Below are 19,669 nucleotides of genomic sequence, written 5' to 3'. Positions count from 1 at the left end.
CTATTATTATTACTATTACTATTATTATAAAGAAGAAAATATGGCCTGTGTCCAGAAAATTTTTCATACGATTATCTTATTTCCAATTAACTAGGAAATGAAGGACTTCATTTACACTACAACACAACTTCATTGTGAACAAATATGAATAAATGGCTTACATTGATATATACATGTTCGTTGGTTAAACAGTTCAGATGTATATAAGATCGTGTATAGAACTTCTTAATGTTTAATATACGAATCTATTAGAAAATTAATGTTTTTACTTTGTAACATTAGGTGTTTCATTTGAGATAAACAGAATTTGTTTTCCTTTCTGTTTTATTTCAAAATAGTACATATACATATTATATTATATCTGATAATTTGTATTACAATATTGACTTATTTTCTTACGCTAACATAAATTATGCAAATGTTTTAAATAAGTATATATAGTCAAATTCTGTTATTTAAAATATGCATTCGACACGAAAATTAAACGAACGTGCACCATAATAAAGCTTTCAAATAACATCTATCTCTATCTCTATCTCTCTTTCTAAAATAAAGTACATATTTGTTCATGAAAAGATGATGTTATTTATATACTGAAAATCTCTGCTTCTTGCAATAAAAAATAAAAATAAATTGTCGAAAATTATTAGCGGGTGAGGTTATATTTATTAAAATAAGTTATAACGCAAAAAAAATTATATAGTTACTTTTTTAAATATCTAAAAACATATTTTATTCATTATGAACAACAATAACAAAAAAAATAGATTAATTTATTAATATTCTACAGATATACTATATATTCCACAACTTACTTTTAATTTCATAAAAAGTGAGAGATCTGTAGATTTTGTACGTTCTAATTAAAATGAAATTAACAATTTCTGATCCCTTTTGCGAATTATATTATACGTTAAATATGCGAAATGTGTTTTATTAGAGAATACAAATTCATAAATTCACACTTTACAATATTAAAAATGAATTTCTATCTCTATTCACACTGATATGTGTAGAAACTGTTTGGCATGACAGTATGTGCATGAACATTTTTGTACTAAATATAATAATGTATATATAAATGAGCGAAAATAAATGACAAAAAATAAAACATTTAATATCGATTAATCGTCCTAACACTAATTATTTGTTTAAATAAATTCTTTTCATTTGTACAATGTTGCAAAAAATATTCGTAACTATTTAATTATCGCGGGCAAATGATCAGCCAATCAGATGAATCAATCACCATGATACAGTATTTAAAAATTTTGTATTCACATCTGGTAAAATAATCGCCGTTATTAAATTATATTTTTATTTAGTCATCACATTAACTTTCTTAGTATTTAGATGGAATTAAAAGAAGGTTACATACAAATTATTACATATAAAACAATATCAAATTATGTTAGTGCATACAATTTTTGTTTAATAAAGTGATACATTGTCTACATTTAATAAATCAAATTTACGCGCCAATAAGTCATTCATTTGAATAATAATTATTCGATTTTAAATCGAGAGAGTACTAACATTCTAATATTGATTTTCAAGTTACTCTCGCAAATTAAAAATTTGCGAATTATTAATGAATTATAATATAATTGTGTTTTATCACAAGAATTATGAGTTTCTGTAAGCAGCAGCCTCCACATGATGAGCGATCAATATTACTTGCAATGTAAATGTGTATCCTGGCATTTAAAAATAATGCAAGTACTATTCAGCTAATTGTTTGTATTGTTTCCTTACATTTTTTTATTTTTTTATTTTTTCAACAATAATTTATAAAGAAATTTATTCTTATATAAATAATGAAATAAATTCCAATGTCGAAAAATTTGTTTCTCGTCGATAACATAGGGCGTGACAAAAATGATAAAAAGAAATTTTACGAATTGTCAAATTACGAAAAAACATTCTAATTGTCATATACAATCATCTTATTTTAAATATCGATAAAAATATAATAATCGATAACAAGATTGAATATTTCAAAATCCATAATAAAATTGGAATGGTACATGGAACATGAGATATAGGTACATGAAATATAATAATATCGTTTGTGCGATTACGAATATTTTGTAAGAAAAAAATTCGAAATTATTAATTTTTTTATTTTTATCTTGCGAATTATCTTATCGACAGTTTATAGATCTTAAGAGAAAGTTCAGAAGAAATTTCATCTATAGCTAGACGGCGTTCCTTCATCGTCAGCTGTAATAATCTAACTTGGGGTGGGGGAAACAGCAATGTTGACATGCGATAAAATCAATCTAATTAGTAATTATTATTTTATCGGAGAACTAATAGGAAATTATATATGAATCAATTGTTATTCAATTGTTTATTTCTAGCTTAGATAATATGACTGACAGAGAAATCAAAGTACAAAAATATTTAGTCAAATGATTCTTTCTTTTAACAGAATTTGTCCAACCTATTGCATTCAACATGGCGGTATATTAGTTGGTTGGTTCTCGAAAAGTTTCGTTTAACATGGATTTAGTCGGCTTTTCGTGCGCATCTTCATTTGTTTTATTTTCCAGAAAATAACAAGATTGGTAAGACCGTCGTTTGTTAAATGCAGAAAACCTAAATTATCATGAAAAGAAACGACGCGTGTTAGATGAACGTGGAACTCGGTTAGACATGACAAGGGAATGGTGTTAGAGCTCGATTGATTTAACAGTTATTTTTCCTCTTATCTACATTTTATTCTAATAAAACAAGGACAAAAGACACACCTTTGTGATTTTCATTAAACGACAGTTTTTAAAATACTTGCTAATACTAAAATACAAAATTTGACAGATAGATAGACGCAGCTGAAAATAGATTAACAAATCTATTTCACAAGTCACATTTGTCTTTAAAGGAAGTTACTATTTGTGAGAAGTGAAAATACGAACATTTAGACACATGTCATACGTTTACATAAGTATTTAAGATATCAAAGTACTTGCAGTTTTGCAATGATCTGAAATAAATAAAAATTTGATAAGATAAAAACAATTTACTTTAAAAGGAATAATTTTTTGTTCATGACATATAACTACCACAGATGTAATAAGAAAGTGAAGGATTTATCCTGTCACCACAACAAATCTCCATACAAATGTTTGCAAATAATATAGGAGAAATAAATAATTGTAGAAGACAAATATATTGTCATTGAAAGTGACTGATATACGTTACATGAGACTGCTCTTATAGTTAATAATATTTAAATACATACAAAAGTGTCGATTTAATCAATCATTGTGTTCTTAGAATAAAGAAACGGATAGCTTATGTGTTATCAAATATTCTAAAATAATATAGTTTGAGAATAGTCATTCTTTTTACAGATTATATAAGTATTATTAAGTAATTTATAAATAATGGCTGAAACTCAAAGAATGACTATTTATGGAAGACATCCTCCATGTGCCACAGCAACTAGATTAGAAGAACGTCGTGCCAGGAGGTAGATACATTTATTTCTTATATTTAGTGTTAGGTCATTTTTTATTGTAGAAATTGTAAGGTCTTCCTTCTATTTATTATTTTAATATAGTTTTATATTTTTTTTTTATATTATATAGGTTAGCTCTACGATTAGAAAGAAACAGAAAGCCAGATAAGCCTGAAGATTTTGTATGCTATGAATCAAGTGATGAAGAAAGTGAAACTATCACCGAAGGAAGACAGTTTTTAAGAACATCTTTTAATTTTGTCGACTATGTACGTTCAAGAGAAACCAACACTAAGGAAGTACGGAAAATTAATCAAGAATATGGATCAAGACATATACTGACGCATGATCTATTCAAAGAATACTCAGTTAGCTTAAATAATATGAATAAAGTATTTTGCTCGCAATGGTTGAGTGATAGACAAGTTGTGTTTGGTACAAAATGTAATAAACTGATGGTTTATGATGTAGCAACACAAAAATTAGATCAAATACCATCCCTACATGGAAGGCAATTAAATCCGGGTGGAGGTCCTCTTCCTGAACAGCAATGTGGTATACATTCTGTTCAAATTAATCCTTCTAGGTAGTCATTTAAATTTGATTAATGTTTTCAATTTTGATATACGTTGTTATTACTTGTCTGTATCAGGTCTTTGCAACTGTTCTGTTGTATAACAACATTCTTATAGGACTCTTCTGTCTACTGGAGCCAAAAATAGCAATGAAATAGCAATTTACAGACTACCAACATTGGATCCAGTTTGTGTTGGAGAATCTGGTCACAGAGATTGGGTTTTTGATATGTGTTGGCTAGATGATGAATTTTTAGTTTCTGGCTCTAGAGATACAAAAATGGCTTTATGGCGGATTGATAGTGATCTAGCTGAAGCACCTGATAAAGCGGATGTACCTACACACAGGTTGATTGAAAATATTGTATAAGAGAAAATAATTGATAATATAAATACTCTTTACCTTTATATATATTGTCTATTAATTTTTTTTATATGGTTGATAGATTAATTCAACCTTTGTGCGTGAAAGAATGTAGATCAGCACAGAAGGTTCGAGCACTGGCTTTTAATAAAGCATATAACGAAATAGCTGCTCTATCTTTAAATAGTTTCATACATATCTGGTCTGCTGATTCTTTTAAACAAAAAATATCACGAAAGTTACCAGCTTGTCAAGAAAATGTTTGCCTGGCAGTTCAAGACGATGGTGTTTATGCAGTTGGTTGTCGTTCTTACACATTATTATTAGATGCCAGAACTTTACAACCAATTAAAAAGATACCCTCAAGGTATATTCTAATAACTTAAGAATATCTTACAATTAATATGTATATTACACGTCGACAGATTAGCATATTAAATTACGATATTCTTTCTTTCTAAACAGATATAGTGGCTGTGGTATCCGATCAGCCAGTTTTCAAGGATCAGTTTTAACAATTGGAACTGGTCTTGGAATGCTTATGTTTTATGACCTTAGAGCTCAAAAGTACCTTGAATCATCTATCAATTCTAATAGAACTGTTGCATTGAAGGCCTCAAAAGGATATGTGGTAAGTTTATGAATATTTTTATTTTATTAGTTAATAGCAAAACATATCTTACAATAATATCTTTTATTTGGGGGAATTAGTTTCCAGATGAAGAATATATAGATGGTTTCCAAAATGTTAAATATACTCCAGCTATATACACCCATTGTTACGATGCATCAGGTACTCGACTATTTACAGCTGGTGGACCACTTCCCGCAAACTTGTATGGAAATTATGCAGGATTGTGGCAATGAAAATATGAGGATTAAATGAAGTAAACTAGATTATCATTCGACTATTATTAATATTAAATAAATATGACAAATTTCATATTTATACACATGGTGGGTACATTATAATAACAGAATATTGAAATATAAAATGGGAAGATAAGTGAGAGAAATGATAAGGAGATGACTGATTCTTTAAGCTTTCTTCTGCCATACACATATTATGCATAATTGAATAAATAAATCTTCATACTCGCTTATCTACTCATACATTTTATCAAGTAAACAAGATTTTATTAATATAGTTAGGAATATATCTGAACGCAATGTCCTTCTAGACCTTTATTAATGTTGTTTGTACTGCAATTGGCTGAGATATTATAACGTAAGCACTTATTATATTGCACTAGCCCTTTATTATTAAACTAAAATAAAATTATAATCTATCGATTTTTCATCGTGCAGTTAGATAACAAGTAATTCAGGTCTGGATTGATGATCATATTTGTTCTTATCGTATGATCATTGATGAGTAATACGAAGTTGATTATTCATAGTATAATACGAAGAAACATCCAAATGTTCGCACATCCTTTTGCACAATAATAAATATCGAATGTTCCTACGAATTGATAATGATATAATCAACTTCAAATTATTCATTATTCTAGCTCAAAGTAATATATCGAGGGCATAGATTTTGACTCTATGAGTAATAAAAATTTAAAATACAACAAAAAAGCATGTTTTTTGTATTGTATATAAAAAATAATTAAGGATTATGTGATTATAATTTAAATATTTATTAATTTCTGACATATATATATATATATATATATATATTAATGATATTTTGAATATTCATTGGAATGCAAGTGGAAATGTATATCAATAGTATTCGTCAACGAATAATATGACAATGAATATATGTATAAAATTTTAAGTACAATTTATTCGGCTAAAACAAACAACATTGTTGGCCTTAAAATAATGCATACATTAAATTTTTGTTGAAAAACTGGATATGTCAATGTCATTGTACTTATCACATCTCTTATAGTAATTATACAGACCAATAATTATTATTTACGTGATTAAATCTTTCAATTTTCTCTTTTTCTCTCTCATATACTTGTCTTATAATAAAATAAGCTTAATAACTATTACCACATATTTCTATGTAATATGATTTAATTAATACAAACCAGAGTAATAAAATCTTTTCCATATGATGAGTATATATATCTTATACAATTTTAATAAGTTTATCTCATCGATTAAGCGAATTAATTTTTGTTTATCTCTCTATCAAAATAATTTTTGTTGCATAAATTAAGATGTAATAGGATACCACATGCTACCAATTAAGTTTTTATTCCGTTTTTCACGTTAATATTATTAACGAACTATATATTAAAATAAGAACGTTATTACTCGTATTATTGTATTATTATAATTTTTTTTATTTTAGGAAATTTTCTTTGGAAATATAGTTTTTCTTTTAATAGAATTTCAACTTGAATTAATTGTATATTAATTTGTTATAAATTAATAGTAAGGAGTAATAATATTTGTTGACGTTTCATCATTAAATTTATTTTAATCATACATTTTATTAAGTTATATTATTAAATAAATATTTGTTTTCATGCTTTTTTTATTGTAGAAAATTTATATTAGGAAAATTCAACATTATGTAAAACTCATGATTTTTGTGAATCCTATATATATATTATATTATAATAATAAAATATATACGAATTATGGTTTTGTTAAAAATATACTTTTTAATATACTTTTCTGGTTAAGAAAATAAAAAAATGAATTTGTTTATGAAAAAACGATAACGTTACACATACGAAAAATTACACGTTTATCGTGTAATTTTAAATATATAACTTTAAGTTTATGATTTAAAGTTTAAAGTATTTTATTGTATTATTCACTTTTTGTTCCGCTATATGTCTTTTCTACGTTTTTTTTTATGTTAAATGTTATAGTAAAGGGTAAAACAATAATAATAATAATAAAAAAGGAACAGAAGGTTTCGCGTTTATAAATAATTTATTGACCATTGGTAAAACATTTCGCTATATAGATAATCATCATAAATAACGTGTAAAGAGAGGAGGTGTATACTGTATATAAAATGCGTATTCTTAAAACCGATAATTTTCAGTAGAATATACACATTATAATTATCCTTGAAATATACATAAGTGTGTATGTTATTAAATTAAGATATGTGGTGATTATCATTTATAAAATGTCTATCGCGTGATGAATGTGTTATTCCTTATTTTTCTTTATTTTTCTTTTTATTTTTATCTTTAATGTGCAATAATTACGTGCGACTCCATTACATTTTCAAGGACCGTCAAAATTCGAACTTTCGCGACAAATGTAAATTATTATAATATTAATTCATAATAATTCATAATAATTCCTAACAATTAGGCGCGCGAATAAATATAATTTGTTTACATAATATACATATATTTATATATCGATATTCTTAATTTAAGCAGAGTATTGAACGATTATTGCAGAAATCAATAGATACGTTCATCGATCGTAAAACTAGAGTAGCGATCACGTATGTATATGTATACGTGTGCATGTATACGGAAAATATATTGTTTTTTTTTTTCATAAGTTGTTACCTTAAAGAAAATCGACTACCACCGTGAGTGCGATATATTTCGTGCGTAAATTTTAGGAAAATATCGCTTAAAAATATCAACGCACACGCAGCTTGCCAAAAAAAAAACAGGACACGTAAGAAAATGTTAGAATCAACCTTCTGTGACAGTTCTACGTTAAATTATTGATCCAACCAATCTTTGTGTTCTTGGCATTTTTTTTTTTTATATTTAATATCGATCGTGTACAATGGAATCTACAAAAAGTCAAAGATGTCCAGCATCTAAAGCTTTGTTTATATCACTGACTAGCATGCCAAGGATTGGTCTGTGTTCAGAATCTTGTCTAAAGACCGCATCTAAAAATTCAGGATTTCTTAGAAAATCGAAAACTTGATCGCACCGATCCTGAGATTTATCTGTTAAATGAGGTTTTATTAAACCCTGTATCGCAGATCTACAACGCTCGAGGGATCGAGTTAAGTACGCTTTGTCGAAACTAAACTCGAGTTCATAGAAGGAGACAACAGCCATTGCTACTGCTCTCAAAGCTGTCCTGATCTCAATAAGTTTTGCATCATCTGCTGGACCGAGCTGTTGATTACGTTGCAACAGTCCAACCTGTGTGTATTAAAAAAAAGTGAACGAACGAGATCTACAAATGAAGCCATATTAGATATATTGCATTAATCACTTGCGTTGAAATTAATTGACTCAAGACCGTTGCATACCCTCCTCAACGAGTTTCTTACATTTTGCAATCTGAGAGAAGAACTCTGAACTGAATAAGTAAATAAGATATAATCATCATCTCTCTTTTTATGGTCTGCTTAAATATCAACATCATTTAAAATTATATTCATTTATTCCAACGCAAATAAATTAATCCTTTAAAAATATATTTTCATCTTCGTTCCACTAAATTACTTTTTCAATTTACACATATATACGAATAATTAATATTATATTAAATATAAATTAGCATTAGATAATTTTTTGTATGTAAATACGAAAAAAAAAATCGCACAAATAATTGAATTATATTGTAGATTAATTTCACATTTTAAAATAGAACGAAAAATATTTTTACCTTGATGGATAATTTAACGATATTCTTAAGAACTTTCTCTGGTTGTTTTTTATCCAAGTTTGAATTATTCTTCGTCGCTCTTTCCATCAACTTGTAGAGATTGTCTAAGAGTGAAGTGGTCGCGTCATCTATTAAAAGAGATCTTCCAGCACCAGTGGAGACCACTCGTCCTAATAGCTTCTTCTGAGCACGAAGACCCAAGTCTCGAGCACGACTTCCGGTCCCTCCGGCAGGATAAGTTCCACCACCACCAATTGTAGCTGCCGACTGCATCACTATAATTTATTTTAACTATTATTTAATAACAATATTACAATTTCAATATATATATATAATACATACTTTTTCAATAATGTAACAGGAAATACGTGTTCGTTTATTAGTTCCGTGAAAATGTCATTTAAAAACGTCTTACAATTGAACTTGCAAAAGAAATCGAGTTGAAAGAATAACAATAGGTGGTTAAGTACAACACACCCTTCCGGTTGTACATTAATTTTAACAATGAGAGTTCTAGTTATTGTCAAAATAAAATAGTGCACTTACTTTCTACTTTGAACTACATACATTTATGTATTATCTTTTTTTCTAGAAAACTTAATAATAAAATTAGAAATAAATGAGTAATGAAAAAAAGAAATATTAATTTATCAAAGTAATTTGAATGAAATGATTATTTCGAATTTATTTTTAAACGTGTACTCTCTTGTTTTTTTTTTTCTTGGAAAAATCATTAATTACAAATTGATACTATAACATTAAATTTATCTCGATTTCTTGTAGGATATGGTATACCAGATTACAATAAATGCTAGTCGATAAAACGAACTCACCATCAAACATTGGTAAACCGCAGTTTCCTCTTGACGATAACGGGATTGGAAATTAAATAACAAAAAAGGCAGTGGACTGTGAACGTTGGCCAAACTCAGATAAATTTAACTAAAATGTAATGTATGAGAAAACAATTAATAACGTGAATGAGAAACGTAAAAAGAACTTGTATGTATTGAACGATTAAAAAAGAAAAAAAAAAGAGAAAAAAAAAAGAAACGAATAAGTTCGATTAAACGTGATAAAATAAATCATTCAAATAAAAATATGAAAAATAAAACCCAATAAATTTATAAAACAAAAAGAACGATTACGCAATTCGATCGATCGATACAAATATTAAAAAATACAAAATATTCACACAAACATGTGCAAAATAAAATAGCAAATAGAAGCAAATAATGAATAGACGAAGTTAACGTTCAAATTTGAGACGCAGTATGGAGAGAGTGTGCGCGTTAAATAGATCTCATCTAATGTATGACGGAAGTAGCTGTATACCTTGATTGCAGTCGGTTACAGCTACGAGATGGTAGAGTAACCAGCTCTGTAATTCCATTACAGCCGTGCCCCACGCCACCTAAAAGACATAGAGCTTTTCTAAGCAATTATGAAGCATGTAATGAGTAAAGTCAATGCTCTGAAAAACCGCGAGGTAATTTATAAAACGATGGAACGCATATAACGAACAAACATATTTATATATATATAGTATCCGTACGTATGTATTTCTACTCGTATATACACATATTCTACATTACAAAAAAGAAATATATACGTGATTACACATACATACGTACAAGCTTATCTCTACGTTTGCTGGTTTTAATCGACGGTCAGACTAATCAACTAATCGGCTCGTAGCCTCGAACGATGGTTTAGAACTACTACCTACTCTCCTCAGTTCTTAATATATCATACATATATATTAGATTTTTATATAGAAATTAAAAAAAAATTATTTCTCGATTTAATTTTTTCCATTTATGTATTTAAGATACTTTACATTTTCAAGCAAAACAATTGTTAAAGAGTAAACACTAAAGTTATATCGAAAGTTTGGAATATAGGATCTATAACACAAGAGTCGTAGGATATTTTAATCTTATTAAAACAAGAACAAAGTTGTTAGAATCTGAAAATGATTTTGCGGTAAGATATAGCTCGATAAATTTACTTTTAAAATAAAAATTGTTAATTATATGTGTGTTACGACATTATATATTTCGTATTATTAATAATATTTTTTGTATTATTAGTCATCATTGTTGGTGGGTCTAACTTTTCGTGTAATTTAATTTCAATTAATAGAATCACCAAGAAAATTTATCCAATTATACTTTCTATTTTTCCAACGCCAACTTTATTATTGTTCTCATCCTCTCTCTCTCTCTCTCTCTCTCTCTCTCTCTCTCTCTCTTTCTCTCTTTCTCTCTTTCTTTCCTGTACGTTTGCTTTTTCTATTTGCAATTTCTTAAGCGAACAACGATGTTCTCTTCTTTAAGAGACACACTTTTTTATCCCTTAGATAAAATTCATATCATTGATACACCCCAGCAGGGGTGAACGAGTAGTAGTTGGCGTCTTTATCTTTGCTATTCGTTCCTCTTCTCGTAGAGACAGAGGTGAATGTGACTAGGTATAGAATATAAGGTACACGGAGAGGAGCCTTTGGCAGTTGGATCGATTTGTAAGGAGCGTCAAGGCGAACCAGAGACTCTCATTCGGCATTTCAAGAAAGACTGACATAACAATCGTGAATCTTTAATCTTAAAGAAAGAAAGAACAAAAAAAAATAGCAAAAAGAATCAGGGAAAACATATAATATCACAGATATGACCAACGCAAACATATTATTTGTATAATGAACGAGCGAGTAGTACACTGATCTAATATAAGATTAGAACTGATTCATCGTTCAACGAGAGATTACTTTTATCATTTCTATTTTTCTAATATTTTGTAATTGGTGATTTTGGTTGTTGTTGAACAAATTCGTGTCATTTCTTATTCTCATTTTTTTTCCTACTTTACTTTCCTTTCTATTACTTTTGTTTTTCTAATATCTTGCAATGATACGATTAAAAAAAAAAGAAAACAAAAAGAAAGAAAAATAAATTCATATAATATATTATAAAAAAAAGAGAGGAATCCATGAAGTTTCGGAATCTTCCACGATCGATGCTTTTCTCGTGTAAATTAATGAGTCGGCTTTCACGGAATGTGAACACGATTCTATCTTTATCCTTCTATCTTTCTATCTATCTCTCTATATATACATATACATATATATCTTTCTTTCTCTTCTTAACATTTCGAGTTTGATAGTTATATGCGCAAGAGATAGTCTCGCACCGATAACAAGGACTAGACGATCAGGAACACGGATGGTGGCCTTTGATCGATCGGCTACCTTTTCTTCTTCCTTTCTCTCTTTTTGTTCTCACATTTTCTCCTCTTATCTCTCTCTCTCTCTCTCTCTCTCTCTCTCTCTTTCTTTCTCTCTATATATATATATATTTTTCTTTCTTTTTTCTTGTATCTTTTTCTTTCACGAATCAGCAAAGACGCAGATGGTCGCGAAGGAACTTGAACAGCAAGCACATCGTTTACTATTTCTTACTACCGCTCCCGTTTTATCCGAGCACTTGTATACTCAGTCACCCATTCAAAGGCGTTCTCATTCACTTTCGCAAAATGACAGCGATCGTACGTTTTCTGTCATTCTCTCTCTTTCACTCTCCTTTTCTATTCCTTTTTATGACATTCCCATCCAACGAAGGAAGATTATGTTTTTTTCTTTTCTTTTTTTTTTTTTTTTTTGCTGGAACTCCCCAACTGACATTTATACTTATAGGATTTTTTTTCATTTACTTTCTTTTTTTCTTTCCTTTTTTTTTTCATTTCATTTCATATGATCCACGAGCGAGAGCACGCTAATCCAAGATTACAACTTTTAGTCTACCCTTCCATTCAACACGAGAGATTAAATTTTTTATATATATATATATTTTTTTCTCTCTTTTTTTTCCTCTTTCTTCTCTCTTTCTTTCTAGTATTTCATAATCCACGATTCATCTAGCCAGCGATCTCCGTTTTGAAATTAGGCTAATATCTGCTCAATGCCAATCGATATTTTCTTTTTTCCTTGAATAGTAATGATCGTATAATATATTATTTGTTTTTTTTGAAAAAGGAAATATCATTCGGTCGTTATCTATTAATACGAGTTTAACAAAAAAAAAAAAAAGATATCCATACGTATTTTTCGATAAGAATGACACATACGGCTTGTGCTCAGAGTTTCCTCCTATCGTTCATGAGTTATTACAATGAGTCAGATGTTACAATAAACCCGCCGTGTTATTTAACATCCTACGTTATTCTTACTTGCGATATATATCGAATATATTTGCATATACCATATATACATTATACACGGGATCTTTTTTTTCCAATGAATTAACTTCGTAATAACGATAATACTGTATTTGTAGGAAACCGATAATACGATTAGAAACATTACTGTTTTATCTACACATGTATATTATATAAATATATATATATATATATATATCTATTTGCATGATGTAGTAAATAAAATATAAATATATGTATATGTTAAAAGTATCGTGTATGCATATACGTATGTTTGTGTATGAGCTTTCTGTGCACGTTTATGTTTGTTTTGGCGTATATATGTGTAATTATATGTTGGTATTTTATGTGTTCCGAGTATAGAATATAGGAAATACATTGAGGTTGCTTTGGCGCATATACTAGTTGGAATGTTTTACGTGCTCGTCATTTATCAAATTATTGAGATGTGTGCGTTGCAACGTAGAGAAAGTCCATGGCAAGGTCGATGAGCGAATTATTTGATTTGAAGCCAAGCGTGGACGTAAGAAATATTCCACGCGCGAAGGAAAGGAAGAAGACAAGGACGAAGTTTGCAAACGACAGTTATGACAATCATGTCATTTCTAAAATTAAAACTTTTATCCTTTTTTTTCCCTTATCATTCGCCTTTTTTTTCTTTTTTTTTTCTTTTCTTCTTTCCTGACAACGAGACAATCATTATACTTGCACGTGTAAACAATCATTTTTACCTACACCGAGGAAAACGTTTTTTTTTCCCTCGACATTTTTCATTTCCTCGATAGAAAAATATATTATCTAATCTTGAACAAAACAAAAAAAAATACATGTAAAATGAAAATTATTTATTTTACGGGAACAATTATTAAATTAAACAGTATTGAGAATATAAAGAATATAAAATAAAATGATATATCCAAGATGATTTAGATATGATAATTTAAAACACATGTTCTCGTTTTTACGTATAATAAAGAATTGTTTCGGCCTCGAGAAGTTTTCGAAACTTTTCGAGGAAGTTATCGGGAATCTCGTAAAAATAGAAAAGATGAAAGAAGAAATAAAAAAGAAATGAAAGGATAATTTCTAACACGTGTACGAGATTTATCTTATAAAAGAGGACTGTTTTCTTCTCGAGTTTCTAAACTTTTTTTTACGTACGTGCTATCAAATCTTGTAACAACAAAAAAAGTAAGAAGATAATTTCTAACACGTGTATACAAAAGCTAACTTATAAAAGAAAGAGAGAGAGAGAGAACTGTTTCATTCTCGAGTTTCTAAACTTCTCGAAGAAGCTATTGACAAAAAATGAGATGATAATCCCTAACACGTGTAAGAAGAATTTTTTGCGTAAAAGTATAAGAGCTTTTTTTTCTTTTCGAATTTCTCTAAGAAATTATGAAGTCTTGAACACACACAAAAAATGATAGAACAATTTGTATTATGCTTAACGAATTTTATCGATTCTTCGAAAAAGAAAAGAAAAAAGAAAAGAAAAGAAAAATAAGAAGAAGAAGAAGATGAAAATTGATGCATCTTCTATAATATTAGCTTATGTACACCGACCCATTTATAGTCTTATCGTAAAATTGTAGCCCTAAGGCTATAAAAACAAAGAAAATAAAGCAAGTCTTGTATGTAAGTAGCTACATCGTTATAAATCGAGAACTAAGAAGAAATATTACCACGAAGAAAGACTTTTACACTTTCTCGAACATTATCTCGAACTTAACGACTTCTCAAAGAACTTTCTTGGATTCCAGTCAAAAAAGAAAAAAGAAAAAAGAAAAAGACAAAAAGATTTTATATTGTCAGTAGGGAAGACACTAAAACATAGGATCTAGCTACTCGTGTTGAGAAAACATTTGTATAACAACCATAATAAAATATTTATATGTGCAATGAAAGAAGAACGTGCTTTACGAAACGCGATGCAATTGCAGTTGGTGTTTTACCTCGTGTCAACGTTTCTTTTGTATACTACGGGTCAAAATTTACGAATTCAAAGAAACAAATTATTTCTACGAAAAAGTGTGTGTGTGTGAATATATTTGTAGTAACCTAGGTTGATTTTATTTTTATTTTTTTTATTTTAACCAGTGATGTGTATGTATTATATATACGCATAGTATATATATATATATATACATACGATCAATTGCATGAAGTAACTGAAAACATCTTGAGGATTTCATTGGATAAGTTCAAAGAGTAAAGAAGCAAGCAACCCTTCCCCAAGTACGCTTTTTCTTTGCTGCCCTCGGTATTATTTCCTTTCCACTCTCCCCAAGATGCAGCTGTTACCAATCGACAGCTGTACAACCGTCACAAACCCCTCCTCGTTAAAGCGAGCATCTTTCTCGAGGATGTCCATCACCTGCCCTATCAAAGTATAGCCTAAATTTTGTCTATGTATTTGGTAATTGTCTATGTATTTACTTCCATATATATATATATATATATATATATAAATAATAATGAATACATTAGATAAATACATATAATAGTATATAGTAGTGTATTCTAATTCTAATAGCATGAAGTTATATGAGTTATGCTATATTAGTAGCTAGTTCTATATATTCATTTGGTCAATATAAATTCATACGGTTTTTACTAATTAAATAAACGACAAAAATCGTATAAATTTATTGGACGAACTAATATATTATATTAGTAATAATATAATATAGTATATACGTGTAGATAGATAAACAGAATATATATAAATTTAAATAGAAAAGGGACTCCACAGAAACGTAACGAACGCAAGATTATTAACGTTCATAAAAGGGTCACACGTTGATACCTTAAATACGACTTTTGAGACATCATTCTCCCCCTTGGAAAAAAAAAAAGGTATATTCACATATATGCGGTGGCAGTTTTAAGAACACGAGGGTCCATACCTCGTTCTCGAAAAAGATTGAGAGAGAAAGAGAAAGAGACACGTGTCAATCTCACTTTCACGAGCTCAACGCGCATACCGATGTTGTAACTTTGAAACCCCTAGAAAAAGAAATAGAGAGAGAGAGAGAGAAAGAGAGTAAGAGTATAAAAGAAAGAGAGGAGATGTATTTTCGTCCCTTTCATACATACATACGTTTGTACATAGTTACATTTCTATGTATGCGTATATACGAATACGAAACAACACCCAAGTCATCCCTGAAAAGCATTCGTGAATTAAATTTGACGCGCATGCGCATACATATCATACGCGCGCGCGCAAACACATATACATATATAAAAGGAAGGAAGGGGAGAGGGGTAAAAAATAAAAGTGACGGTACCACGTTAATTAGGGCGAATCTTTAACCGATATATTTATCGTATACCTCTCCTACATAGTACAACAACACCTGTACGTTTGTATGCACTCGTTTATACCTACTCATGAATTTGGGCTCGAAAGTTCAACTTCAAACGAACTGTAATTGTAAATCGTATCGAACATTTAATCGTGTAAATTAGGTTGCGCGTTATTTTAAAATCCCACATCGTTTTATTATATATACCTTTTTCCTTTATTCTTTTCGCGTGCATTTCTGAATCGTTAGATTATTCATCGAGATAAAAAAAAAGAGAGAGAGAGAGAGAGAGAGGAAGGGAGAGGGGAAAAATAAACGGGATTGTATAACTTCGCTGTTTAAACAAAAAATCGATCGTTTCGAACGAACGATCGTTAATTTTTCAGGAATTTTGTATAAATAGACGCGAGATGTGTGCTCGGGTGCAACGTGCAAAATACAAAAAGAAGAAAATTGGTTGGAAAGAAAGAAAGTGAGAGAGTAAGAGAGAGAGAGAGAGAGAGAGAGAGAGAAAGAGATAAAAGAGGAAGAAAAGGGTAAGAAAGAAGAAAAGAAAGAGAGAAAGAAAAGGCCGCTTGCGCGGTCAATGTGTTACGAAGCTGTAGTCAATTTGCAATGCGCATGCGAGCGGATGCAACAAAAACGGAGCGAGAGTAAGAACGGATGAAAAAACTGGAACGCTCCTTTTTTCTTCTTCCTTTCCTTTACTTCGCTATCTATCTATCTATCTATCTATCTATCTACCTATCTATCTATCTATCTAACTCTTTTTTCTTTCTTTTGATCTCTTTCTTCGTTTCATTCGTTTTTTTCTTTTTTTTTTTTTTTTAATCATCGTAATTATACGCGTGTAACGCCAGAACACACGCCAACAAAAGTCTCATTCATTGCACGGTTTACTCATTTAATTAAACGATACTTTACATTAACGAGCCTACTTTTTGAATAAAGATTATCTTCATTGATCTATGTGTGCGTCTAATAAAATATTTCGATTCGCGTCGCAGTCTTTAATTTTCAAATTATGAATTCATAAAAATCACGAACACGAACAAAATGTACATTTCTACATTTGAACAAACTTCGCGGTATACATACGCGTATACACGTTTTGGCGGGAAAACTGATTGTTTCCAAAATTCTAACGAGAATTATATGGTTTTTTTCTTGTTTCCTAGAATCGATTAAAAAATTCTATTCGATTTATTTCGTCGATGTTACTATATATGGGAGATACATTTAAAGTCGGTCGTTTGGGTTTTAATTTGAGATAGTAATGCAATTAAAAAACTATTCATCGTACAGTGTAACACACTCGAACCGTTAAATCGCTCCCATACGTGCGTGACACTGACTAAATAGATAATTAACCGGGACATTCCGGCTTCTAACTAAGCTATTTTATTTTTCTATGCCACAGATGGAATTTCCTTCTCCTCCTCCTCCTTCTCCTCTTTCTCTTACAAAATATTACGACTTACGATATGACAAACTCACGTTATTTTCCACGTGCAATCGATCTATTTGCAACTTGTGTAATTTATTTGTTACACAGGCAAAAACTCACAAATGGTATTCTACATTTTATCTGCACGCTATTCTTATCTTTTCGATCAATGTGATATATTTTTTATTTCTTTAATTTAATTTGATAATTGAGATTTTAAATCGATCGTCGCCTGGAAAGTTTTCTTTTTTTTTCTTCTTTTTTTTTTTTCTTAATAGCAGTAATTTGTTAGGAGAGAAATAGGCCAATGAGGATTTAAATGCTAATTGTTTTTAGTTAGATAGTTCTTTAGTATATTCTAGGAAAATAGAAAAGATAAAAGCGTGGTTTTAGGTTAATTAGCGGAATCAACGAAGCTTATTGTATGGCTCGTTCTTAAAACGAAATATTTTGTAATTTAAAAATACGATGAATTTGTTAAGTACGCTGAATCATTGAAATAATCATTAATATTCTCAACTATCCACTTCAATTTTTACGATCACGATAAAGCTCTTTCTGCTTAGGAACATAAGTAATGAACCGTTATGAATACCAAAGTTGTTCTCGTAAAAAGTTGTAGCTTCGAAGTTGAACTCGTGTGTATGTGTGCGTGTATTCGCGATCACAATATTCTAAAACAAGTTTATTCGTCGAATAATACTGTGTAGTTTATAACTAACTGGGAAAGTGGATCTTTGTAACAATGAATGAATAAAAAAAGGGAAACGGAGAGTGTGACTCGGACCGAACAATAACCGATGAACAACGTACGGGATGATGAGTCAACGGGTGAATCAACGAAATAATAATAATAATAATAATATAAAAAATAAATAAAGTGAATGTTCGCTATTTAAATAGGCGTAGAGTTCGTTGAACGAGAAGAATCGATCTAACTTCGTTTTAATACTTCGATCGTTCAAGACTATATCTTCGATCAATTAAAGTCGGAGTAGGAAGGATTAAGGAACGATTGGGTAGGCGAGTCAATTTAAATCTATCGCGCGCACTAACCTCTGATGATGTTTTGGACCGCAGTCGCGACCCAACACCGACGACGGTTAAAAAATTCTTCTGTAGAGACGCAACAACGTCTCCGTCGTCGTCGGAAGAAAAAAAAAAGTCGCTTTAATAACGTTTCTTTCTCTTTTTAATTTTCTTTCTTTTTGTTTCTCTGTATCTTCTATTTATCGTTCTTCTATTATATATTCAACTTCCGTTTTATTGTATATCTCGTAGATCGTATCAAATATCCCACGATTAAAGATCGCGAACGTGCCACAAATAAAGAACCGAGGCCACTAACTTTCGTGAAATAGTAGAGAAAACGCGTGTATTCTCAATCGTCCTAACACACGAGCGGGTCACACCACTCGCGCGAACGAACGTCGTCTGTTGTGCTTCGCGAACCTACCCTCGTTACCATGGGGAACTGTCGCCGTGCGAAATGGTAGGGGATAGTGGAACGAACGAATATTTCGTTTCGGTCATTCTCGGCTATCTTCGGATTTCCCATACCTACTTCCTATCGCGCCACAGTAGATGGCAGAGTTAACCATTTTTACCGCTGACGTCATATATATCGAAAATTATCTAATAAGCTATTCTTATTCATGATTGGTTCTTTTGAGTGAATATTGATAAATTCGATTAATCGAAAATTAATGATCCGCGATTATT

General features: G+C 29.9%; 2 protein-coding genes across 7 annotated transcripts; one reads left to right on the top strand and one right to left on the bottom strand.

The window, feature by feature from the left end:
- The first annotated feature begins 2,239 nt into the window (after positions 1-2,239).
- Positions 2,240-6,018, top strand: LOC106784027 (DDB1- and CUL4-associated factor 12). Of its 3 annotated transcripts, none has more exons than XM_014743116.1 (7): positions 2,240-2,478; positions 2,556-3,475; positions 3,594-4,049; positions 4,156-4,386; positions 4,485-4,769; positions 4,868-5,033; positions 5,114-6,018. In XM_014743116.1, the coding sequence occupies exons 2-7, from the start codon at positions 3,390-3,392 to the stop codon at positions 5,267-5,269; spliced, it is 1,380 nt and encodes a 459-aa protein (XP_014598602.1). In that variant the 5' UTR covers positions 2,240-2,478; positions 2,556-3,389; the 3' UTR covers positions 5,270-6,018. The 3 variants fall into 3 exon arrangements, with proteins under 3 accessions (XP_014598602.1, XP_014598601.1, XP_014598600.1); XM_014743115.1 differs by having other exon boundaries at positions 2,240-2,570; positions 3,357-3,475; XM_014743114.1 differs by having other exon boundaries at positions 2,240-3,475.
- A 1,272-nt stretch (positions 6,019-7,290) lies between these two features.
- On the bottom strand, positions 7,291-19,435 carry LOC106784023 (tumor necrosis factor alpha-induced protein 8-like protein). 4 transcript variants are annotated; one of them, XM_014743106.1, is made up of 5 exons: positions 19,004-19,431; positions 10,313-10,391; positions 9,811-9,919; positions 8,978-9,252; positions 7,291-8,508 (listed from the first exon to the last, which is right to left on the bottom strand). In XM_014743106.1, the coding sequence occupies exons 3-5, from the start codon at positions 9,818-9,820 to the stop codon at positions 8,155-8,157; spliced, it is 639 nt and encodes a 212-aa protein (XP_014598592.1). In that variant the 5' UTR covers positions 9,821-9,919; positions 10,313-10,391; positions 19,004-19,431; the 3' UTR covers positions 7,291-8,154. The 4 variants fall into 4 exon arrangements, with proteins under 4 accessions (XP_014598592.1, XP_014598591.1, XP_014598594.1 ...); XM_014743105.1 differs by lacking the exon at positions 9,811-9,919 and having other exon boundaries at positions 19,004-19,435; XM_014743108.1 differs by lacking the exons at positions 10,313-10,391; positions 19,004-19,431 and adding an exon at positions 10,179-10,279.
- Between the last annotated feature and the right edge of the window lie 234 nt (positions 19,436-19,669).

The sequence above is a fragment of the Polistes canadensis genome, unplaced genomic scaffold (assembly GCF_001313835.1).
Source record: "Polistes canadensis isolate GaletaPanama2010 unplaced genomic scaffold, ASM131383v1 scaffold_28, whole genome shotgun sequence".
In the NCBI taxonomy this organism is placed as follows: Eukaryota; Metazoa; Arthropoda; class Insecta; order Hymenoptera; family Vespidae; genus Polistes; species Polistes canadensis.
Note: the sequence above shows the minus strand (reverse complement) of the source record. Positions and strands in the feature narration are given on the sequence as shown.